Source organism: Ursus americanus, chromosome 25 (assembly GCF_024610735.1).
Source record: "Ursus americanus isolate L20-20 chromosome 25, mUrsAme1.1.p, whole genome shotgun sequence".
Classification (NCBI taxonomy): Eukaryota; Metazoa; Chordata; class Mammalia; order Carnivora; family Ursidae; genus Ursus; species Ursus americanus.
In genome coordinates, this window is record NC_142151.1 from 43007801 (window position 1) to 43033383 (window position 25583).

General features: G+C 48.3%; 1 protein-coding gene across 5 annotated transcripts in view; it reads left to right on the forward strand.

Annotated features, from left to right (window-relative positions):
• The first annotated feature begins 203 nt into the window (after positions 1–203).
• Positions 204–25583, forward strand: part of ACVR1B (activin A receptor type 1B) — a 32467-nt gene continuing 7087 nt past the window's right edge. The window contains exons 1-7 of one of the 5 annotated variants that reach the window (XM_045801004.2): positions 246–363; positions 1622–1770; positions 16596–16835; positions 17649–17897; positions 20870–21100; positions 23578–23745; positions 24784–24940. In XM_045801004.2, the coding sequence (XP_045656960.1) occupies positions 16661–16835; positions 17649–17897; positions 20870–21100; positions 23578–23745; positions 24784–24940 (980 nt within the window). In that variant the 5' untranslated portion in view covers positions 246–363; positions 1622–1770; positions 16596–16660. Of the gene's footprint in view, positions 364–417; positions 1771–14694; positions 14792–14814; positions 15239–16595; positions 16836–17648; positions 17898–20869; positions 21101–23577; positions 23746–24783; positions 24941–25583 lie in introns of those variants that run through there. The other 4 variants (XM_045801002.2, XM_045801003.2, XM_045801006.2 and 1 more) reach the window with 4 other exon arrangements.

Here is a 25583-nt window from a genome sequence, read left to right on the forward strand (position 1 = left end):
CGGCACCCACCCGTGAGGTGGCCGAGGCGCGAGCCCCTCCCACCCCTTTAACAGGGACACTCCCCTTTAAGGCGGGCGCCCGCGCGCACCCGGCCCCGCCCTTCGGGGGCGCGCGCGGCGGCCGCGGCGCCGGCTCGGCCGGGAGCGCACGTGCCGGCGCCGGGCGGAGGAGAGGGAGGCGGGAGCGGGGCCGAGGGAGGAGGGGAGGCGCCGGGGGCGCGCGCGCGCGCGCTGGGCGCTGCTGGGCTGCGGCGGCGGCGGCGGCGGTTACTATGGCGGAGTCGGCCGGAGCCTCCTCCTTCTTCCCCCTTGTCGTCCTCCTGCTCGCCGGCAGCGGCGGGTCCGGGCCCCGGGGGATCCAGGGTGAGTCCCGGGCCGGGGGGCGGGGGCCGGGATGGAGAGGGCCGGGCGAGGGCGAGGCCTCGCGCCGCGGCCCCTGGCTACAGCGCGCCCCCTCCCCACGCGCACAATATGGCCGGGTGGGGGGCGCGGAGGAGTCGGGGTGACCCACGGTCGCCGTCCCCAGACCTCCGAGGCGCGGCTGCCCAGCCGCGACCGAGCTCATGCGGGGCCCCCGGGGACCCGAGCCCTCTTCCAGGCGGAACTGGATTCGGGGAGCTCTCAGGGTCGCGCTCCCAGCACCCCCTTGTTCCATAGAGAGGAGTGCAGGCTCCCTTCCCTGAGATTTGGAGGTTCGTGCTTCTGCCTCTGAGCATGTCCAGGGGCGGGGGTCTTCATTCCCTCCCTCCAGATGCTCTTGGGGGGCGCCTTGTCTCCCGCCAAGATTGAGGGGCTCAGGCGATGGGTTTTTGCTTCTCCGAGGTATCCTGATGTTGCGAGCCCTTGCGCACCTCAGATGACGGGGGAAGGGGTCTCTAACCTTTCCTTCAGGACCTGCACTTGGGGTGTCTCTTCCCTTCCCTCTGTTTCCTCCCTAATGTTCTGGGAAAGGGAGTCACATTTCCCCAACGCGCAGCCCCTTTGAGTTCAGTGGGGCAAAACCCCCCACATACACATGCCCCGTGGAAGCCGTGTGGAGGAAGCGAGACCAATAAGGCCCCTAAACGTTTTTGGAGCTTGGCTTTGGAATCTCTCTAACCCTAGGAAACCTGGTTCCAGAACGGTTAATCTGCATCTAGGTGTATTTGCTTTCCACCTCGCTTCCCCCACCCCACCCCAGGGGGCCCATTCAGTTAATCACTTTGTGGTTGCCTTTTCAGGTGAAATCCTAGAACCTCCCTCCAACCCCCAAGATTATTTAAAGATCCCACCACTGGACCGACTCCCCGGTCCTTGGTCAGTACTTATTTACCTTCCCACACAATCCCTTTTCCCAGCCCTGCCCCCCACGCACTCCCCCACCCTTACACACCCCTTACCTTCCAACCCCCACAGCCTTCTGCTCCCTGACACCACCCCCACCCTTCTCACTATAGAGGTGGGTACCTTTCTGTGGGACACTAGACTGGGTGTGTTGTTTTTGAGGCTTCGGGGGCTAAGAAGAGCAGATGAAACCCTAAAATATTTAATTTAAGAGACTCGTCTGAAATGTGTTTTGGCATTGGGGTAGCAGAAGAAGGTTATATTTGGCAGTTATATTGAAGTGATTATTGACCCACAGATGGATCTGGGAGAGACGATGAGGATTGTATTCGCTCCCGATGTACAAAGCCTGGGCTTTGACTTCTCAGCAGCCCCTAACCTTCCAGCTATGGGAGATCAAGTGTGTGTTCTGTGGCTCTCCTCTCTACTAAAAATAATGATTCTCAGGTGGGTTCAGGCTTCTTTAATAAACCAGACAAACAAGAAAAGACATCATCTTACTTTGGAGTCTCAAAAACAAGTTCATTATCTCCAGCTTTGATATCTGTTCCCAGTGGTGTAGCCTGTGCGGTGGGGTCTTTGTTCACCGGCTAATGCTTCTGTTAAGCACCTCCTGTGTATTCCTGGGTCTTGCTGCTCTGTGCATGGCTAATATGCCGTGGGCTCTGATAAACATGGTGAAGGTCTATGAACATGGGCTGACAGTTGTGGTAAGATAATGGTTTTTGTGAATAATGTTTGCTGGGCCTTATTATGGGCCATGTTTTTGGAACGTGTAACATAATAATGCTATTTCTCTAGTAGGATAGTAAATAAGGACACGCAGCCACCAGGTTTGTCATTTTGTAGGTGTCTGAATACATCTTAACATTCTTCCCATAGAATTTTTTATACTGTCCCTAATATAGTTGAGATTTTTAACAGCCATTTCCCTGTTGATTTGGTGTAGTGTCTGTGGGGTTTTTCTTGTGGTGAGCCTAGTTAAGAATGTTTAATTGGTAATCCAGCTGGTTCTGAATAGGGCAGAGTTCATTTTTTGTAACCTTCCTAAAATGGATGTTTGTTAGGGTGAGGATGGGTGGGCATAATAGGGAGTTAGTTTCTTTTTTTGGTAAATTGGAAATTAGGTTGTGTGTCCAGCAAACATTCTCGAAGGCCTTTAAACTTCTTGGCCAGACAGTACAGTTTTTTCCGGGACACATGTAGTTGCCAATAGTGCATGCTACAGAGACCACTGTTGCAAGAGGCTTCAAGTAAAACGTCAGTTCTGGGAAAATAGAGGCTGTGGGATTAACAAGAAGTTGATTGCTTTCCTCCCCTGCACTTCCTCTGTGTGCTCTCCTAGGTGAGCTGGGGGAGTGGCTGAGCCAGGCAGCCCTGATGGCTGGTGTTTGGACATGACACGAGGGCAACAAGGGATAGGTGTTCCTATTAGTGCATTAACTGTGACTTAGTAGAAGGCCAGTGGCAAGGAGAATGAGTTCCAGGTTGTAAACAGCATCCACTTGATAGGTATAGCAGGTTTTAAGGCCTCCCTTTGGAATTTTCACATCAGTATTTAAAAATGTAAAGTTGCATTAGTTAGTAGTGGGAGAACATGACATAAATTTCTGAAGACAAAAGCAACAAGGGAGACGTTTGAGGTTCTGATAGGAACATTTTGGATTTCTGTGAACAGACTTAAAAATCTGATTTCAGGCCGAGTCTTGTAATTTTGTTGAGTGGACATGGATTTGAAGTACAGTGGAAGTGAACTCTTGTAGAGAAGAAGAGAGTCTCTAGTTGATTTTGTTAAAAGAGCTCCGGGAGCAGATGTGATTAAAACATAATAAAATGGCTACTCTGGGTAAAGGTTGGAGCCAGATGGAGGGAGGTGGCCAGAGCTCAGCCCCTGAACTTTGCTCCCTTACAGGTTGTCCTTGAACAAGTCTAGTGCTTAACCTTTCTGTGACTGCCTCAGTTTTCCCTCTGTAAAGTAAGGAAATAGCCTGCGTAGTTCTTATTGGGACATTTGTGAGACTAACTTACTGATAGCCAGTTGGCTGGGAGGTATTTTTAGACACAGTTTCTGACTTCAGGGAACAAGCAATGTTGGGTTCCTTTTTATCTTACGGAGCAGAATAACATAGTCTTGGGATTGATAGAAGCGCCACAGGCCACAGGGAGGTTAATTTCTTCTGATTTGTGCATTTTCTCTGATAGACCGTTTCAGATTTCCTCAAGTTGATTTCTGTCTTTGGACAGGCTTGTGCATCGCAGACCGGGCAGCGTACCTGTGCTAATCAAAGACAGTCTGGAGGGAGTGACCTGCTTTAGGCTTTATTGGTTTGGCAACGTTTTAATTCTTACGCAACTCTGGGTATGTTTATGGCACTATGTAAATGTTACATAAGAGCATGGAGGCTGAGAGGTGGCTGGAATGGTGCCTGTGAACACAGGAAGGTTAGACTGAGGACTTCATCCGAAAGGACCTTGGGAATCTGCAGTCAGCACAGGAAGAAGCTACACTTCGTTTTCCTCTAAAAACCTTTTCAGATGATTGTGTCTTTCAGGTGGACTGCTGTGTTATAAATAGGTTTATTCTCCACCGGTGAGCTAATTGTAACCTTTCTACCAACATAGGAATCCGTGCAGGAGGAGCGAGGAGCCGAGCTGCTGCTTTCGGCACGTCCTGCCGAAGCTGCTTGTTGCATTTTGGAACATGAGTTGAATTGCGTTGCAGTCTGCTCTCATAATAACTGAGGAGTGCAGGGAGTTGAGGTGGAATGGAATTCCCAGTTCATGGTGCTTTAGATCTGCTTTATTTTTGAAGGTTAAATCAGAATACTGAAGTGGCTCTTTTGTTTTAATTTTGAAATCCTTATTGTTCACTGTTCAGTTTTTGCTCGGAGCAGCAGTGAACATTAATTCCGGAATCCCGCCTCTTTGTCTTGAATTCTTGTGTTATTTGTCTGTTACAGTAGGAGTTGATGTAAGAGGGTCTTATCTCATTTTCCTCTCTGTGTTTATGAAAAGAAAATCCTAGAGTCCTCTTTCTCATCCATCCCTCTGACATTGGAAGTGCTCCTGGCACCCGCAGCCCATCCGTTCCGCCTGGACTGGGACCGCTGAAGCCTTTGAAGGAATGGGCCCCTCAGACCCGCAGTCTAATCTGCATTTCTCTCCCCCTCTGTAGGCCCCGCCTCGTGGCCAGGTTCAAACACCTACCTACCTGCTCCGGGTTTTTGCTCTCCTCAGTGTCTCTCACACACGTGGTTTGACCTGAGCTTGGGCTCCTGGAGGTACCATTCCCGCTCTTGCCTGGTCTCTCCGCTCCCGGCTTCCCCGTCAAGGATAAATGTACCACCAAGTAAAAAAACTATCGCGGAGTCTGGCTCTCTTTCCCTTGCTCCGTAGAGCTGCCAGCGTTAGGTTGAGCCGTGGAGTTTGCATCCCAGACAATCGGACCTGCTCTCTGGGTTTCAGAGACAGTGTCACCTCAGGCGGCTCTGGGGTTCTCTTTGGTCTTCTTTCCTCTCTCTCCACTTCAGCCTAAGCCTGCATTTGTCTTACTCAATATTTTGAATTTAACATCATGAAAGTAACTGCCCTTCCCTTTGAAATGTCAGTCACCCCTGATATTTACAGAATTACATATAGGAGATTTCTGTATTCATTAGGTTGGGTATGTGCCTAGAATGGTTCTTGGCTTGGGGAGATAACCCCGAGAGAACGAGACGGACAAACATCCCTCAGTCCCTAACTGTCACGGAACTTACAGTAGCAGCGGCTTAGACTGAAGATAAATAAGTAAACATAATTCTCAGTCTTAAGTGCTCTGGAGGAAAAATGAAACAGAATGATGTGCTAGAGTGAGCTGAGAGCTACCATTTCACATCTTTCTCAACTTCATTGTTTCATCTGTAAAATGAGGCTAATATAGTCAAGTGTCATTATTTGTGGTACTTAATATTGTATAAAGTCGACTGGAACATTGGCTTAGCAAATACTGAACCACTGCTCCTAGGGGAAAGACGGGGTTAGGTTCCTGTGAGCCACTGCTCACCACCTTTTCTTCCACCGATCAGTACATAACCCTGCTGTGTGTGTGTTTCTGTTTAAAAACACCTTATTTCATATATATCGTTGGCTAATTAACCTTGAACTTAAGGCCAACAGCACTATAATGCAATCCTGAGCGACACTCATCTGATACACGTGTTTTCTCTGCAAGGCACATCACTGTCTCCTTGAATTTGGGAACACTGCGGAGCATTTTAGCACTACTCTTGGGGACCGCTTTAAACAGCAAAATCCCACCACCAACACAAAAATGCAGAAAGGTGAAAAGCATGGCACAGAGTATACTGTGAAAAGAACACGTATTTACAGTATGAAAACTGAAACAAGAAGGCAGAGCATTGTCACCTTGTTCACCATCAGCTGGGGACATGTGCTTTGGAGTACCCACATTTTTTTTTTTTTAAGATTTTTTATTTATTTATTTGACAGAGACAGCCAGCCAGCGAGAGAGGGAACACAGGCAGGGGGAGTGGGAGAGGGAGAAGCAGGCTTCCAGCGGAGGAGCCTGATGTGGGGCTCGATCCCAGAACGCCGGGATCACGCCCTGAGCCGAAGGCAGACGCTTAACGACTGAGCCACCCAGGTGCCCCTAGAGGACCCACATTTTTTACCACTCTGCTCATGTCTGTGAATGACCACGAAAGCACTGAGAGTTTTGATTTTGGGGTTACAGATAAATTTTAATGAATATGGAATCTGTGAAAAATGATCACCTTTATTTTGTTAAAGCCATACAGATCGTTGTGGCAGAGGTAAAATTGTATCGTATGGAATTCCAAGGATTCCTAAATGGTTTCACTGAACCAGAATTTGAATACAGAGAGAAGTCCCATTTCCACCCTGTAAAAATATAGTTATTTGAAGTAAATATATGTAGGTATCTATAGTGATCTCAGTGATCTGTATATAGTGATACATAGATATGTAGTGATCTAAATAAACATACGGTGATCTGAAGATTCCTTTAACACATTTATTGAGCACCTACCATGTGCCAGGTACTGTCATAGGTGCTAGAGATACAGCAGTAGGCAAAAGGACATACAGACGCCTTCCTTCATGAAGCTTACTTTCTGGCAGGTGAGATAGACAATAAATAAAATATAAAGCGATTCTTCCTACCACAGTCTACTCTCTGCCCCCTTCCCCCAAGATTTCCTGCCTTTGGAATATACCACCTTCCAATTATTAAACACAAATCTAGGTCTGCCTTGGAGGGATTTTGCAGATGTGATTAAGGTCCCAAATCAGTTGATCTTCAGCTAAGGGGACTGTTGTGATAGACCAACCTTACCTAACTACCGTAGCCCTTTGAAAGCAGTTTTCGCAGCTGATTGCAGAAGAGGAAGTCAGAAGTGCTCCAGCTGGTTTGGAGGAAAGCAAATATCTGTGTGTGAACTACCCATGGGGGCCACGTGGCTAGGAACTGCGGGCCAACTCTCAGAGCTGAGAGTGGTCCCTGGCTGTCAGCAAGGAGGCAAAAGGGGACCTCAGGCTTCCATCCACAAGGCAGTGGAGTTTGCCAACAACCAGTGAGCTTGAAAGAGGTCCCAGCCCTGGAGGAGAAGGCAGCCCTGGCCAACACCAGTCATGCTGTGCCTGGACTTCTGACCTACAGAAACTGAGATAGTAAATAAGTGATGTTTTTTAAAGTGTGTGTGTGTGTGTGTGTGTGTCTGTGTGTGTGTGTGTGTGTAGTGGCTCTCGTGGATGTGTGAGGAGAAGGAGAGCAAGAAGGGAACTAACTACCCAAGATAGGCTCAGGGAGACTTGAGACCTGGTACCCAGCCATGCTGTTGGTGAACCTCGCATGTGAAAAGTCCTTTGACCACATGTGGCTTTCACCTACTGCCAGTTGCCTTTTCCTAGATAGTCGTGAGTGAGTGGAGGAGAGAGGAGATTGTGGGTACTTTGGAGATAAGTTTTTTAGGTGGTTATGGTGTTTGAGTTGAGGCATCTGAACTGAAGCGTGTCTTTTTTTATTAAATAGCTGTGGTGAGCCTGCCTTGCCCTAGATCTTCGTGTGTTGTCTTGGTGTTTTCGTATATTACACTTTATAATTGTGGTCGATAAGATTGAATTGTCACCAGTGTTCATTTCTAACATCCAGGACCAAGCAGAATGGTGAGAGGGATACTGAGGAAAGAGTCTGGCCTTGCCCTTCAGAAGTTTACACACAAATTGACTTTTCTTCTTCCTGTTGGAACAACCACAAGACTAGGAAGAGTTTAGACCCTTCTCGTGCACTGGGATGACAGTAGTGATAAAGGCCTCTGGCTAACTGAACGCTTACTGTACACTCGGGTGTGATGCTGAGGACTTGGGTTTTGTTGGCTACTCCGTGCAGCTACTCTGAGCACTCTTATTCCCGTTTTGCAGATGAGGCGACCAGGGCATGGAGAGGTTCAGTGGTGGGGCTGGAGGTCTGCCAGACTCCAGAGCATGTGCTCTAAACCCTGCACTCTACCATACCTGACGAGGACGTGAGAGGAATTTTCTAACCAGTCTCTGCTTCCAGGCTCCCACCTGCCGTCCATTCTGTTGCTGGCTTTAACTTTGGAGAGCACGCCCTCTCCACTGCTTTCGTGTGGCCTCCAGGATCCACCCCAGACCCCTTAGCCTGGCATCATGGTGCATCTGATTTGGTCTCGTCTCCCTTACTGTCCTTGTCTCCTGCTGGACCCTTGCATCCATCGGTTCACCGTGGACCTAATATGCCTTGTGTTTTGCTTGGCCTCGGCCTTCTCTTCTTAGCCAAAGGGACCATCCTCCAGTGTGGGACCTCCTTTGTCCTCCTGCCTTCCCCTGGTCCATGGTTCCATCCTCTCTGCTCTGCTCTTTGGTCCATCTGCACCTCCCACTCTCCCAGCCTCTGCCCCCTAAAAATGGATGCTCGGAACTGGCTTAGCCTCCATTCTGTGGCTTTGTCCTGTCACAGAGCCTTGCACATTTTAGGTACTTAATAAGATTGTTTAATTGAATTCGTTCCGTTCTTTTCCATCCTCTCAGCACCATCCTAGGTAAATAATTCCAGTTCTGTCCTGCTCTACTTTTACTGTCTCCTCTATATGCAGTTTTTATCCTAGTCACTCAAAAATGCTACAAACATTTGTGAGTTTCTTGGAACATGATAAGCTCTCTTCCTATCTCACCGCTTTCATCTTTGTTTTGTTCTACCACCTACCCATTTTATTCCAGCCAAATGCACTTGATCTCAGCCTCATTAGTTTTATTCTCAGCCCTGGCTGATTTTTTTCTCCTTCATTGTCCCAGTTGCCTGAAACCATTCCTATTCCTCTTCTCACGCAGACCTGTGACGTACTCTGTCTCCTCTCCACTCATCCATGGTATGGTAAATAGGTCAGGAAGCAAATACAAAATACCACTCGTAAACATCCTCCCCTGCCCTAATGAACCACAAATACGTCTATTTAAATACAACAAAGAGAGAGAGCAGAATGGTTTTACATGTTCACTATAAACAGTAAGTTAAAGGAGAAGTACCAGGTTACTCCTACATGGTCTGAATAGGACTGCTGAGTCCGTACACTTGGGGCCTGGGAACACCGGGCACTCTTGGTAGTAAGACACCACTCATTCCAGTTTTAACTTGACGTTCTCCTGGGCAGCAGGTGGGCCCTTGCTAAGATATTCAGGTATTTACAGTCAGCCATAAATTGAGTTGCAATGACAGGTCTCCTTAGCATAAACATCAAACGTCTCTTTTGAGTGAGAACAAAGCTTTCATTCTCTAGACCTGAGGCTTAAGGGTGAACTTGTTTAAACAGCTCTCTAGGGTTGGGTTTGTCTCCAAGTAGAATGTCAGAAAGGTAGTTGGTAGAATAGATGGAGTGTGGAGCTGGCTTTTCAAACACCTCTCTCTTATGCAAACCATTCCGAGACCTTTTCCCAGATTGGAATTAAATACCAAACTTGTCAAGTGTCTTATTGTTAAATCTCTGGGTTTCTTCCCTCCTCGTACAAATTGCTTCCTTTATTAAGTCGGTTACATTTTTTTCATAAGTGCTTTTTACCAGTACATTTTTTGGTTTTTTTTAAGTACCACCCAACTACACATGTAAAATTTGACTTTATTTTGGCTCTTGGATACTTGAGAGGTTTGATTTTGTTTTGTTTTAATGTATTTTTAAAATCTAATTTTGATGATTGTGGAAGGTGAAAATGTAACTTGGGTCTGTTTTTTTTTTTTTTTTTTTAACCAACCAGTAGCATCTGATTGCTTTAATGTTACGTGATGTTGCTACTTAGGTTAGAGGTTTGGCTGCTGGCGCATTGGCAGTTCCCCGTTACTGTCCCCCCTCACCCCTACCAGGGGAACCAAACATTACCTCTGTTTTGTGACAGTTTAGTGCCGGACGCCTCCATTTTTTTAACCTGATTCAGGATTTTCCTAAACATTTTGGCCGTCGTCTGCATCAGTAGTTACTGAACAATGTTTTTCTTTTTTCTTTGTCTGTTTAAAGCAGTGCAACCCTTTAAAGAATACGAATGTAGAGCCATTCCGGCAGAGCCCCCTTCCCTCTCAAGTTATTAGGCTGAGATGTACGAAGCACAGCACTGTTTGCCAGGCGCTGTGCTAGACCCCAGTGAGAAGATGGTGAAGCAGCGCAGGACGGTGGCTCCCCCCTTGTGGAGCTTAAAGGTCCCCGGGACATGTTGGAGAGCACAGGGCTTCAGGAAGAACACAATCTGAAGAGCGCTAGACCTCCAGGGTTTTTTCCCTTGTTATTTATTTATTTGTTTAATCTCTGCACCCAGCGTGGGGCTCAACTCATGACCCCGAGATCAAGAGTTACGTGCTCTACCACCTGAGCCAGGCGCCCTGAGGTTTTTTTTGCCTGTGCCTGTGTGAGGTGTTTAAATGTTTTTGTTTCACAATTGGGATTATATTATACATACTGTTTTTCAAAGATGTGGGTTTTTTTAAATTGTGGTAAAACAGGTAACAGAAAATGTACCATTCTTAACCATTTAAAAATGTACAATTCAGTGGTGTTACGTACTTTCATAACGTTATCGCCACTCTGGTTCTAGAACTTTTTCTTTACCCCAGAGGAAACCTAGTAACCCCTTAAGCAGTGACTTCCCATCCTCCCTCCCACTCCACTCCCCAGCCCCTGACAACCACTAATGTGCTTTCTGGATATTTAATATAAATGGCATATAAATAAATGTGGCTCCTTTCATGTAACATAGTGTTTTCAAAGATCATTCATATTGTAGTGTATATCAATAGTTTATTCATTTTTATGGCTGAATAATACTCCATTGTATGAATATACCACATTTTGTTTTTCCATTCATTATTTGATAGACATTGGGTTGTTTCCACCTTTTGACTGTATATACATAGTGCTATTGTGAACATTCGTGTACAAGTTTTTGTGTGAACACTTGTTTTCAGTCTTTTGGATGTATACCTGCAAGTGGAATTGTTGGGTTTTATGGTAATTCAACATTTAATTTATGGAGGAACCGTCAGCTGTTTTTCGCAGCAGCTACACCATTTTATGATCCTACTGGCAATGTTTGAGGGTTCCCGTTTCTCCGAGTCTTGAGCGACGCTGGGTATTTTTCATTTTCTTACGGCCTTCCTGGTGGCTGTGAAGTGGTGTTTCATTGTGGGTTTGCTTTGCATCTGCATTTGAAATTCATCTGCATTTGAGGTGATGTTGGACATCTTTTCATGTGCTTGTTGGCCATTTGTGTATCTTTTTTGGAGATATGTCTGTTCAGGTCCTTTGCCCATTTTTTAGTTGTTTCGTGTTACAAGTTCTTTACGTATTCTGAATACTAGGTCATTATTAGATATGTGACTTGGAAATATTTTCTCCCATTCCATAGTTTGTCTTTGTATTCTCTTGATATTGTCCATTGATGCCCAGAAGGTGCATTTAATTTTTGATGAAGGCCCATTTATCTGTTTGTCTTTTGTCACTTGTGCTTTTGGTGCTGAGATACGGCTGCAAACTCCAGAGTCATAAAGCTTTACCCCGTTTTCTTCTTTTGAGGTCTTACAGTGTCAGTTATCGCTTGTGTGTTTAGGTCGTTGATCCATTTGGAGTTAATTTTTATATATGGTGTGAAGTAAGGGTTGACTTCATTCTTTTGCATGTGGATATCCAGTTGTCCAGCACCATTTGTTGAAAATTAGTCCTTCCCCGTGAACGGTCTAGAAATTTTTGTCAAAAATCAGTCAATCATAAATGGATAGGTTGGTTTCTGGACTCTCCGTTCTGTCCCATTGGTTTACGTGTCTGTGTTTAATGCCAGCACCACACTGTTTTGATTGCTGTAGTTTTGTAGTAAGTTTTGAAATCAGGAAGCGTGAGTCGTCCAGGTTTGTCCCCCCACCCCCACCCAAGATCATTTTGGCTCTTCAGACTCAGAGTTGAAGTCTTTGTTCTAGCCTAAGGAAGCTCTAGGGGGTTTGGATAAGGTCCAAGGAGGACTCATTAAAATAATCATGCGTTTTAATAGTTCTTATCAATTTGGCCTGTCTGATGGGTGTGTCCTCTGGAAGGAGGAGGGCTGAGAGGCAGCTTGTGCTCAAATTGTAAAGTCGTGAAGAGGAAGGGCTACGCCAGCTGGTTTGGGTTCCTCATCATGGATACCGTAGAGCTAGAAGGTTGCCCAGGGAGGTTTGGGAGAGGCAAGTTTAGCGCACCTGAACTGGACAGTGTCCCATCCTGGTACGAAATCCGTGAAGCTCAGTATCCCCGAGGAGCGATCGATACAAGCTAAAAGTCACAAATACTGTAGCTTTAAAATGTTTTAGAACATTTGTGGATCTTTATCTACCAGACAAATGGATGTTTTGAGGCTTGCTTCTTACCTTTTGAGGTTGGTGCCACCACCCTGTGCTCTCCCACACCCTGTCCCCTGGAGATGGGGTCTGGGGCAGAATAGTGGGCTGAGTGGCCATGAGTCTATGGCCTGTGTGGTGGCTCTTGAGAATTTCCATGAGCTGCACCCTTGCTGAGTGTCCTCCCGGTGGGTCAGAGAGAGAGAGGACCCAGCCCCAGTGCCCTGGCTGCAGTGGGGCTGTCTTTGCTGAGACCTGGCCGTGTTAGTGCCTCCGTAACGTGCAGCTTGACAGAGGCTGCCCGAGTTGGGACTTGTTGGTCCTCCTCAAAACCCAGCCTCTGTCCGAGTCAAATCGGCGTCTAAACCCTGCCCCGCACTGCCTTCTTTTTTTTTTTTTTTTTTAATGATTTTTTATTATATTATGTTAGTCACCATACAGTACATCCCCGGTTTCCGATGTAAGGCTCCATGACCCGCACCGCCTTCTAATCATATCTTGGAGCCACGTTCAAATCCTGCTTGGGTGGTTTTGTTTTTAGCTCAGGCTTGACTGCCTTGTTAATAACGAAATGCTGTGCTAATGAGAATTTCGTTCTGACCCCTTTTTGGGGCGGGGGGTGGCTAAGGGAGAGGGAGAGAGAGAATCCTAAGCAGGCTCCACGCCCACAGCACGAAGCCTGAAACGGCACTTGATCCCATGACCCTGAGATCACGACCTGAGCCGAAATCAAGAGCTGGACGCCTAACCGACTGCACCACCCGGGTGTCCCCTCACTCTGACCACTTTTTAACGTGGTTGTGTCTCAAGTGACTTTGTTACTCCTCTGTAATTGGTTTTCCGGATTGTGTTATTTCTACTACATAACTCCTTGGTTGCGGAATACAGAGAGTTTTAGGTATGTATTGTTTATAAGCGTGTGTGTAGACCGATTTAACCTGATGAGTCACTATGAAGTAGATTATAAAGGGCTTTTAGCATTCATTAGTCCAGATTTAGCTTTTCAAAGAAATGGCGATCAGGTTTATGGTTTAGTGTGCTAGTACACTTACAGTAAAGTCAGAGGTTTTCATAATTTTATTACTTATTTTGGAAAATGAATAGTAACAGAAGCCCAGCCCTAATGTCTGTCTTTAAAGTTCAGAAAGAAGTATATAAAATTTAAAGCAGAACTTCCCATTGTTGGTTCAGTGATCCAAACGATGTGAATTTAAAAAACAAACTGGATTCAGATTTCAGCTGGAGGCGTTTAGAGGCCATCTAGCTCATTGCCTTCTTTCTGATTACTCATGAGGAAAACGAGGTTCAGAGAGGTTAAGTGACTTGCCCAATGCCACACGACTAGTTACTGGCAGAGCTGACTGGAATAGCAGTTTCTTGCTGTGCTTGCTGTGGTCTTACTGTAACTTGCCACTTCCTAATTAGTGGTTAAAGAGACGTTTTACGTGTGCGTGCCTGTGTGTGTCTGTTTATGTTTGGGTCTCACATTTAGAGGAAAGATTAAAGTTCGTTGAGCACCTATTTGCTGAGCACTTTTAAAATGTATTCTTTCGTATCGTTCTTACGTAGTCCTGTAGAGTGATTATGAACAGCCCCACTCTACAGATTAGGAAAGCCGGGTACAGGAAGGTTGCTAACTTGCTCAGGGTCGTGTGATTGATGTTAGAGCTGGTATTTGAGCCTTGGGTCTTTCTGACCTGTTCCTGCTAACGTAACGCTGCTGTGGCTCTAGCGATAAGTAACTGAAGCCTTTTCAGGGGTGTGGGCAGGAGTGATGGCTATCTTCAAAATATATCTTTTTCAGACTTCTCCCTCACTCTGTAAAATATATAGATGGACCCAGATGTGTGCAGAGAGAGTCCTTCTCAGAATACTCACAGCACTTAGCGGATGTTTGGCTAATCTTCATACCATCTCTGTCAGATAAATGGTATTTTCTGGTTAGGCGGCTGAGGCCCAGATAGATTCAGGGACTTGCCTAATTCCTTATCACAAACCCGCATGGCCCTGCTCCCAGTTCCGTTCTTCATCCCGTCTCACATAGATTTCACCACTTTTGTTCTTTCCTGTCTTACACCAAGATTGTTTAAGTACTTCCCAAAAATAATGAGCCACGTGTGGGTGTGTTCGTTCTCCAGAATGAATCACTGTGAAAGAGGCCATGAACCAAACGAAGGGAGAATAAGTATCTGGAATCGGAGACTCTTGGCTCTCCTGTCTGCTAATTGACAGACTCTGAAGTGAGGTTTCTTTTCAAAAGGCGGCTACGGGTCTGGCCTGTGTGTCCCACTGCGCTCAGAATAGCCCTCTTGGAGTTGTTCGTTTTCCCTTCTTGCTTCCCAAAATAGCCCCAGTGCTGTTCTCTTTGCTGGATGTCATGGCACATGTGTGGAGAGGTGTGCGCTCCACGGGGACCCCTTTGTGCCCACATGTCCTCCCTGACACGCACGGGAGGGGCCTTAGCTTCCTCGGATCGCCGGTCAGGACTCCAGCGTGAGTAAAAGGTTTGGCTCCGGTGTTCAGAGAGTTGCAGAAGTAAATTTAAGTTAGCAAGAAGACTAAACGAGGAAGCAAAAAGAGGTACGGGGGGGGGGATGAGGTTTCTTCATCTTTCTTGTGTCTGAAAAGGGTTGGAATCGAAGTTTAGGAAGAACTTACTTCTAAAATTGCTTTTATGATTTGGATTCGAGTCTAAAGGGTACCTGCTTTAAACTTCCTGCCCTCAAAATAGAACACTACCCTCACCCTTCAGCAGGTAGCTGCGTGTTTTGGAATTTCTCCCAGAAGAAAGGGCTCTGATCAAAGGCCTTGCGGTGACGCTCCCCAGGGCCGTTTACCTGTCACTGTGCGCTCTCCTTTGTTTCCGTGGGTGGGAACGGCAAGGGATTGCGTCATTTATAGAAGGCCTGACGAAGGGGGCTTGGGCACAGAGATATTTAGAATCTGCCTTTGGAACTGAAAAGCCGAGAGATGCCTTCCAGTGTATTGCAGGAAGAGACAAAGATAGACTGTTTACCGCCTGAAGGGGTGAGTTACAACAGGCTGGTTTTTCATGGGATTGGTCATAAATGTCTCTTCTCTAGGGGCCCTAGTTTGAATGTATTCCAGATAGTATTCACTGAGTGTCCAGTGTGGGACTCGGGTGGGCTGCCCCGTCCATTCCCTGACGGGCAAATGCTTCATTCAGCACCGAGTCCCCACCTAAGTGTCCTGGTGGCCACAGCCGCACTCCTGCCGGTTCCGAGAGGTCAGGGCTGGGTTAGGCTCATGGGAGACAGTGTTGGGGAGAACCAACTGCTGCTGTCTGCGCTATTCTTGTTAGATGGATAAATAAAGGATTTCAGATTCCAGGGCTGCTGAACTGGCTTTCAGAGGCGCCAAATTCATTTACAGAAATTTCCTGTCAACGGTGCACACTTACGTATAAAACACACCCAGCAGAGCTCATTAGTCCCAGACATAATTGCACACACTGCCTATTGGGGGGGGGAGTGTGTGTGTGTGTGTGTGTATATGTATAAAATGTATTTATATATTTTTATATATGTGCATATATCATATATACGTATATAGTATTTTTTAAATGATATACAGGGACCTTCCAGAGTAGGTTAAATTTATCGAACACTTTCTATGCATCAGCTCATTTGATCCTCACAATAATTTTATGAGGTAAACATTAATATTATCCTCGTTGGAGGTTATTCTTTTTGCCCCTCATGAGAGGTGCACCTGCCGTGGAGTAAAGGGAGGAGAAGGATGTTGGACTAGTGGGCGGGAAGCTTTTCAAAGGAAGTGGCGGTCAGGCTGAATTTTAAAGGATTTCTGAGAAGTAGCCAGGAAAACAAAGCACTGCAGCAAAAGAGCGTGTGCGAGCGTGCATAGTGCCTTCAGAAAACTGTGGGCATGCCTAGTGCCGGAGAGGGGGCTGCGGTCGGTGAGCCGTCGTCAGCGCGGAAGCCTGGGCGGTTTGGGAGGGAGGATGTAGGGGTGGGGCAGGAGGTGGGGTCCTGTATCCTCCAAGGGGTAGGTGCCTTCCTCTCATCCTCAGGTATCTACATTTAGAGGGAGACCCCATTTCCAGCCACAGAACAATGTGTAATGAGTCCAAGGCAGAGTTCCGAAGGTGGTTTGTCTGTTTCTCGTGGGCATTAGGTAGGGCACTTAGAAGAAAATGGTGGAGCTTGGAAGCCTGGTCTCTGAGCTGAATAAACAGGCGAAAAGTCGGTGCTCCCATTGACGGTGTCATCTTTCTGGCCCTGTCTCTATAAAAGCGCCTTATTTGGGAACATCAAGTGTGCTAAAGGATTATATTCTGAGTCTGGAAAAGGACCTAGGAGAAGATCTCACCGTTAATGTCAGCGTACTCCCGAATTTCCTGCAGCTCTGCAGTGTGCGTGTACCAGCTGCCTCCAGGCCAACTACACGTGTGAGACAGATGGGGCCTGCATGGTTTCCATTTTCAACCTGGATGGGATGGAGCACCACGTGCGCACCTGCATCCCCAAAGTGGAGCTGGTCCCCGCCGGGAAGCCCTTCTACTGCCTGAGCTCTGAGGACCTCCGCAACACCCACTGCTGCTATACTGACTTCTGCAACAGGATTGACCTGAGGGTGCCCAGTGGTGAGTGGACACCCTTGTTGGCCTATTGGCTCATCCTGGAGGTAGGGCACCCCCGTCATCGCATCCTTCTCTACTCTTCCCCAATCCCTTTGTTTGGTGATAGGTAAAGGTACCTTTTTGATGTTCTCCAAGGTGACAAGGGGATGGGATTCCTCCCCAGTCAGGTTTGTAGACAAGAGGTTGGGGGAGACAGATGGTCAGGGTGGCCCAGAGGTGAAAGCTGCATTTTGGCTACTGGCTGAGCAGCCGTGGGCAGCTGGCGAGGAGCGGGAGAGCCAGGCAGGGATCCCCACGGGCAGGTATGGAGACAACCCCTGAGCTGTGTGAAGGCAGCTGCTGGGTGAGGGTGATGGCGAGATGGGAAGAGAAGCCGGAGTTGGAAAAGAAGGACAGCAGTCAAGGCTGGGCAGTGTTAGCTGGCAGCCCTTTGCAAGTGTACCGTTTAGAAGGCGTTACTGGGGAGAGCAGAAGAGGAGGGACTTAAAGCCGCAGAGCTTAAAGCAGCCATAACGAGTAGAAGAGCAGAAGCTGGCATGTGTCTGGGGCACTGAGGTCGGATAGTCCCATGAGGTGCTGCGGATGGGAGTGGGTTGTGAGTCGGACTGTTGGAAAGGGCTCCTCCGTTAGAGAGTTTGCATCTGAGAGCTCCGGGCAGACACACAGCCTGGTAAGACCAGGGAGGTCAAGGGCACCTTGAACACAGGCAGAGGGCAAGGGCATTTTCACGCGGAGGGAGGTGCTGGGGACAAATAAGGGCAGAGCTTTCCTGTGTTTTTACTGTGTTCTTTCCCTCTCCTCTCTCACTTGACCCAGGTCACCTCAAGGAGTCTGAGCACCCTTCCATGTGGGGCCCTGTGGAGCTGGTAGGCATTATTGCTGGCCCAGTGTTCCTCCTGTTTCTCATCATCATCATTGTTTTCCTTGTCATTAACTATCATCAGCGTGTCTATCACAACCGCCAGAGACTGGACATGGAAGATCCCTCGTGTGAGATGTGCCTCTCCAAAGACAAGACGCTGCAGGATCTTGTCTACGATCTCTCTACGTCAGGGTCTGGCTCAGGTACCGAGTCCTCCGAGTCCTTCAGCGGTTGTGTCTGCCGTTGGTCCTCATCACCGGTTTCCAGCAGGATAGAGCCTTTATGAAGAAGGCTGGGCCTTGCACTTGTTTCTGCCAGCACCGAGGCCTTTGGCCTCCTAATTCCCCTTCTTTTAGAGTCTGATATGTAATAAGATAATGGGTCCACAGAAAATCTTTCTTTCCCTGGGATTCCAAAGGTCAAGTGCAAAACTCTCCATTCCAGAAACCCCGCCTCTCTTCAAGTCTTGTAACTGTACATCCATTAAAATTCACCTGGTTCCACCTGAGCAGTGGAGTGCTCCATGGAAGGGCCCCTCTGGAGAAACAGGAGTGTGCCGGGTTTCTGTGAGGTGGTGACAGCTAGTCATTGATCTCCGAGCAACCGCAAGGGGAGTTTAAGGACACTGAGTAAAGCTGAGAGCTGGGGCTTGGTGAATCATTGACTTGTACCAGTTGCCCAAGGGTTTTTTGGTGGGGGTTACGTAAAGGCAGCCTGGGCTTGCAGCATGGGATCTGTACAATTTGTTTCCTGCACTGCCTGTTGGTAACGGAGTCTTTCTTAGACGAGGAAATGGAACCGAACCCTGGCCCTTGGTGTGAGCCCCGAATTCAGGATAAAGGGCCTGGGGTTGCTCAGGTCTCAGGGCACAGCTCAGCTAGCTGTTAGATGTGAAACGACTGCGGAAGAGTCTTTTTATGAAGATAAACAATTATTTTAGTGATGGTGGTATTCTGTCCTTGTTAAAAAAAAAATCATCTGCAAAGGTCTCTATTGCCATTCTAGCTAAAACATACAGAATCGTATTGTGAGAATTTTGTGTGTGTTTATGTATGTTTCCTTGCCGCGTGACAAAGACTATTGTTCTGTAGGGAAATTATGCCATCAGTCATGGCCAGACATTCCTCCTTGAACACAAGGCATACTTTGAGCTGTGACATCTCCTGAATTTCAGTGGCTTTGCCTTTATTAAGCTCTGCAGTAGAGAGTGCCAAAATGATGGATATATTTAAAAGCTGCATATTTTTAGGAAGAGAGAAAATATATGTCTTGTTCTTTGCTGAAAGAGGTAGGGCAGTGGTTAGAACTGCCTGACTGACGCTGCGGCTTGATTTGCTGTCACAGGAGGGTAGCTCGGGTTTTCTGGAGTCCTTTTTAAGATCAGAACTAGCTAAGGCTAGCGAAGGTCCATGGTGCTTACTTAGTCATCTGGAGTAAAATGATTAATAACTATTTCTGCTTGGATATTCTAGTCCCTTCTTAGTTCCAGATATGCAGAGCTTTGAAGGTGTTGGAGTTTTAATACTGTGATTCTTAAAGTGATAAGTGCTTGGGTGACTCTCAGTTGCCTTCAGCAAGTACGCGTCGAATACCCTCTGGGTGACGCAAGGTAAGCAGAGATGAAAAGGGCTGACCCAGGATTGGGTAGCAGAGGTGGGGATTGCTGGGAAAGGGTCTCATGGGGGAGGATGCATTTAAAGGGGTCTTGAAGACGGAGTTGGAGGTTTTAAGAGAGGTAAGAGGACAGGGAACATTCCAGGCCAAGGAAAACCCCGTGAGCAAAAGGAGAAAAAGGCACGAAAGTTCACCATGTGTTTAGGGGAGGACACAGAGACTGGCGTGCCCTGCCCGCACTGAGGGGGTGGGGCCTGGCAGCACCGCCCAGGTGGGAAGGACCTTGGGTACTGTGCTTTATCCAGTAAGGCCAGAGGCATCTACCGGAAGTTTTCATGTGACGAAGTAAACGTTCGTATTTTCCCGTGGAAGGAATTCTGGCAGTGGTGTGGAGGGTGAAATCACTCATTCACCAACCTCCTGTTAGGGAGGGCAGGGTGAGGCAGCGCTGTGTGTGTGGGTGTGCAGGGCAGGAGGAGGACGCCGAGGGAGGTGGAGAGACCAGTTGGGAGTCTTTTAAAGAACGGCCAGAACTAGGACGGGCACAGAGGCGATGGAGAGGAGGGGTCTGATGTGAAAGACATTTTGGTGGTTCTGTAGTGTTGTAGTTAAAAGCACAGACTTTGGGAGTCAGTTCTACACTTTAATCCCTCCTTTGCCACTTGCTGCCTGTATGAGTTCAAATGAGTTACTTAACTTTCCCTTTTGAGCCTTAGTTTTCTCATCTGTAAAATGGGGATAGTAACACCATCTACCTTATAGGTAGGGGTTGTGAGGAAATGAGGTGATTTAGCTAAAGCTTTCTCATAGTTCCTAGCGCACAGTAAGCCTCCAGCAAATGGTATTCACATCCACAGCACTTAGGGATTAATAACATGTTTATTTGGTCTGGGAGAGGAAGCGAGAGAGCTTTGAGTCAGCTGTGATGGTAAGTGTGATTGGATAGATAGGGAGACTACTGAAGGGGGCAGAGGAAGCAGTGAATGAGCCCTGTAGAGACAGTAAAAGTTACTCTTAGGGATAAGCATGGGTAGTCTCTTGTGTATCTGGAGCTTGACCTGTGAGCAGCTCTTTGGAGGGAGGTGTTTGGCTTTCATGGGCCGCGCAGCACCGCCCTCTAGTGGCTGCGGAGCAGAGCAGCCCGAGGTAGCCCCAGCCCTCAAGCCCCGTCTTTCACCTTCCCTGCCCTCTTCAGTTAGCAAAAGCAGATGTGGGTGGACTGGCCCACAAGAGGCCGGCTGCAGAGTTGGTAAATCTGATCAGACGTTGTGTGCAAATCTGTCACCCGCACTAACTGAAAGGAAAAATTGCTTATCTAAGACACAGCTAATCTCGTGCGTTTCCCTTTCTGTGTTCACCCACTGCCAGTCGCGGCCTGGCTTAGCCCTCTGCCGGCTCACCTAGCCATGGTGCAGGGGCAGCCACAGCTCCTTGGTCATTGGACCAGGGTGGATTGGAGGCGCTGTGTGGTAATGGCCTTTCCATTGTGGCAGCGAGAGTGGGAGTTGCAAAGCTCAGCGAATTTACAATGTCCGCTTTCTTTCCATTCTTTGGTCCACAGGGTTGCCCCTTTTTGTCCAGCGCACGGTGGCCCGAACCATCGTTTTGCAGGAGATTATTGGCAAGGGCCGGTTTGGGGAAGTGTGGCGTGGCCGCTGGAGGGGTGGTGACGTGGCTGTGAAGATTTTCTCTTCTCGCGAAGAACGGTCTTGGTTTCGGGAAGCAGAGATATACCAGACAGTCATGCTGCGCCACGAAAACATCCTTGGATTTATTGCTGCTGACAATAAAGGTAAGAGGCTGGCTTTGGGTACAGGGGGTCCCAAAGCCAGCAGTCGCCCTGGGTGGAGGGGTGACTGGGGTAGTTGAACAGCTGTGGGACCGCCTTCATAGTTATGACCCATAGAAAGAGAATCTGAAAAAGCTGATCGTCCTTCCAACTTTTCTTCTGTGAAGAGCTTATACCGAAACCCAGACTATTAAGCAAACAGTATTAAGCAGATAAACAAGATAAACCCTTCACCCTACCTGCTCACCTCCCATTCCTAACACCCCTTCCCCTCACCCCTAGTGTAGTCCCAGCAGGGGCACCAGTTATTTTACCTTGAAAATCACTGGAATGAAGAACTGTGGCCTCGCCCCCTGCCAGGGCAGGATAGCCCAGAAGAGCATGTGGTCCACGTTCTGGGACATGATCAGCCTCATATACGTGTGTAGGGGAGCAGGCCCAGCAGGGGTGACCTGGCTCCCCCCAGAGTGTTATCTCCTCGTGATCTTTCAGGCTCAGCTCTTGGTCGGCTTGGACCTGAGGTCCTCTTTCCTCTCCCTTCTGATTTTTCTTTAGTTTCTGAGTCTCTGTTGTGTGGCCAGGCACGTCCTTGTTTTTGAGGGCTTCACTGACCAGTAAAGCGAGAAGTAAACCAAGAGTTGATTCTAGGAGGTAATCAAGTAGCAAGCTTTTCTTCAAATAGCAAGCACACATTGGGAGTGAGATGGGGGTCAGGGAGGTCACACCGGAGCTCGATTGAGGCCAGGATGTCAGGAGTTGGTTAGGAAGAAAAATCCGTGGGAAGGGCACCATAGACACATAGGTAGAGGTGAGGGGTGTCTGGGACCCTTCAAGTCATGTGCACGGCTCCGTGGGTGGAGAGGTGGCGATGCCAGGCGGCGAAGGGCCTCCTTGAGAGTGTTGCATTTTATTCTGAGCTAGTGGGTAGTACTTGGAATTTCATTCATTCATTCACTAACATCCATTGACCACTGTGGGGCAAGACCTCTGCCAGCTACTTCGATCATTACACGTAAGAACGAATCGCGGTCCTTGCGCTCGCGGCTCCAGGAAAGAAGGGGCAGCAGGCACGTCGACAGGTAGCGCACCTGAAGTCAGAAAGACCAGGAGGCGTTCTGTGTATGTTTGAGAAGAGTCGCTCTGGCGTTTGTGACACAGGCTGCGCCCATGACATGGCAGTTTCTAGAAGTTAGTGTCTCCAAAGCCTACGGAAGATGCTAAGTAGTTATTTTTCCTTCCTAAGACAGCAGCAGACTGCTGATTCCTCATATCGCTGTGGGCGTTTGTCATGGCCTCACCTGCCCCCAAGCTGAAGAGGCTCGGACTCCAACACAGGGAAGAAGGGGAAGAGAGGAGCTTTACTCCCTTTGCGTGAACTGTGCTTTTTTAAACAGCAGCATCTTTCGAGAACACTCCGATTTGACATACAGTTTAAAGGCTCAGAAGATGTCTTCCCTTTTGACTTTGACTTACTGCCAGGGTCCTCTTGACTTCAGGGCTGGTTGGAGCGCAAGAGGGGGATGTTGGGTGGGCCCCTTGTTCAGAATCAGAGGAGCCAAAATTGGTGCCGTTCCAAGAGCCACTCCCTGTATTGATTCTGGCAGCTCGTGCGAATAGGGATCTGGCTGTAAAAACTCATATTAGGGCCAAGGGAGGAGAAAAATCGGACTCCTTCGTTTTTGTCTTTTTAGCAGGATATATATATAGTATAGTGTCCTGGAACTAGCACCACCCTGGAATTTGGAGATCCCAATCCAATTTCCAATCTTCCTATTGACAGCAGCATAACCTAATTAGATTACCAGCTTTGGGTTTTTCTTTTTCTCCTTCCTTCTTCCTACTACACACTGCCTCTCATCCCCCACCCCATATAAAAGTGCATGCTCTCCACCTTCCATTGCTCTTCTGAGGATAAGATGATCTCTCTGGAATCAAGTACTTGTAGTTGTGCTCTTCACTCACTGAAAAGCTTTTTTTGGGGGGGGTCTGGGATACAAGAATGCACAAAGGAGCTCTGCTCTTCTCCCAGAGAGCGAGCTCATGGCCTAGGAGGAGCAGTGGCCTGAGAGGAAATGTTACGGATGAGCCGGCTGCTGGGCCGGGCTGTGCTCGCAGGGTCTTGGAGCGCAGAGGAGGGTCTGCGAGGCCTTCCTCCTCGGCAGCGGTGGGTGCAGCCGGTCATGGTCTAATGAGTAGATGAGTAGGTCCTGTTCAGACTCTGACAGCTGCCTGCAAGAAATAAGGGAGCACGTGTCAGAAGGAATGTCGTTCTTCTGTCCTTCCTGGACCCCCACACTGGTGAACAGGTGTAGATAAAACGGGTGTAGAGGGGGAGCCTCGGGAGCTCTCAGGAGTGGAGACAAGAAGCGTGAGTTCAGGAGTGTGGTTGGAGTTCGTGTTCACATAATTCTTTTTTTCCTCCCTCAACCTTTTTGCTGGTAGTAGTGCCTCTCCCAGAACTCCTCTGTGGTTCTCTGCAGATAATGGCACCTGGACACAGCTGTGGCTCGTCTCAGACTACCATGAGCATGGCTCGCTGTTTGATTATCTGAACCGATACACGGTGACGATCGAGGGGATGATTAAGCTGGCCTTGTCTGCGGCTAGCGGGCTGGCACACCTGCACATGGAGATTGTGGGTACCCAAGGTGAGTGGACCCCGCCAAAGGCCAGGGAAGTTGAGTAGACTTTGAAAGCCGGTACCATCCTGATTTAGTTTCCAGAACTCCTTTTACTGAGGAAGTTGGAGGTGGGCCTCAGGAACTGTGGCCTGGTCTAAGGGAGAGAGGTTTGAGTTTTTCTTGAGAACAAGAGGTGTCTCCAGTGGGGTCTTTTCACCTCAGTCTTTAGAATTCCCTCAGGGGCTCTAGAACATAAAGATTCCATTGTTTGTCATCTACTGGCCTGGCATGATTGTTGAGTGTTCTGTCATGCCAGAGGTCCACCACACACATGTAAAAGAAGAGCCCAGAAGAGCAAGGGAGCTAGGGCAGAGGAGCACAGTTTGGTAATGTCGCATCACACATTCGCTGTTGGGGACAGTTGGCTTACAGACTGCATGGTGGCTTAGACCCTGGGCTTTACTAACCTAGGAAAGTTCTCCTGGAGGAAACAGACCTCAGGCTTCCTTGCATGTTGACTGTGACATCAGCTTTTTGTGGGGTATGGTTCTCATCCAGGTGGCAGGTGTGCGGCGCTCCCTGATTTCTGGTTGGCCAGGGCAATGGCTCTTGCTGGCCCTGACCAAAAACCAAACATTAATGTTCGATCCTGTTCCTAGCCCCTGTGGTGTTAGTAGCAGGCCTTATCTTCGCCTCTCCGATGGTGAAAACCTAGCCAGTACAGCAGTTTTTCTTGGAATTCCTTAGCAGCTCTATCTTGGAGCATATCAGTTCAGGGAAAGGCAAGGAGGAGGAGGAGTGAGAATCGCTAATACGCATGCCTTCTACGCTCTTCACTCACCTACATTAATGCCTTTAATCCTCACGTTGCTGTCAAGTAACGACTGGGTAGCTTCAGCTGATGGATGAGAATACAGGTGCAGACGGGTTAAGTCGCCTTTTGAGGGTTACCGGGTTAGTGGGAGGAAAAGCCAGAACTCGGACCCACACAGTCTGGCTGCAGAGTCTTACGCTTTTAACATTTATGCTATCTCTCTGTAAAGATCCTTATTTTTTCTCTGCCAGGGAAGCCTGGAATTGCTCATCGAGACTTAAAGTCAAAGAACATCCTGGTGAAGAAGAATGGCATGTGCGCCATTGCAGACCTGGGCCTGGCTGTCCGCCATGACGCGGTCACGGACACCATCGACATCGCCCCAAATCAGAGGGTGGGGACCAAACGGTAGGAAGGCCCCAGGCCTCTGCCTTTGCCCTACCCTTGTACCGAGGGGCACATGAGTGCCCTTTCCCATCTGCAGAGGAGAAAGAGGCGTAGAGGAGGTGTGGCCTTTGCGCTCCAACAGCCAAAAGCTGAATTGAAGCCCCACTCCGCACCCTGGAAAGCTGTGCTGGTTGCATCTGACAGATACGCGGGCCGTGAGCATGGCTCTAGAGAACTATAGACGCGTAGCTGTTCTTGGTACTGGGCAGGGGCAGGCAGCAGAGAAGGAGAATCTGGAGAACGATTTGGAAGGGGGGGCGGGCCACAGGCTTCGCTGGGACTAGGAGGGGGCATGTGAAGTCCCAAGGGGTACTTGCGTGGAGACCTGAGGAGGCAGGGGTATGTCTTGCTTGGGGGTCAGACAGCAGGTTTGCCGAGCTCGAGCAGAGGTGATCTAGGGTGGAGATGGGGGCACCTTTAGGATTATGGGCCTGCCTCCCACTTCATACAGAGAAGTGAAGTAAGAAGGAAGGAATTCTGATTGTAGATTGACTTCACGAGTTGGTGATGGGACAGAAGAGGAGGTCTGTTTATCTGCCAGATTTCAGTGGATTTCACTCAAGTGTGCTGCCGCTTTCCCCCTTCCTTTTGACCTGAATGAGTG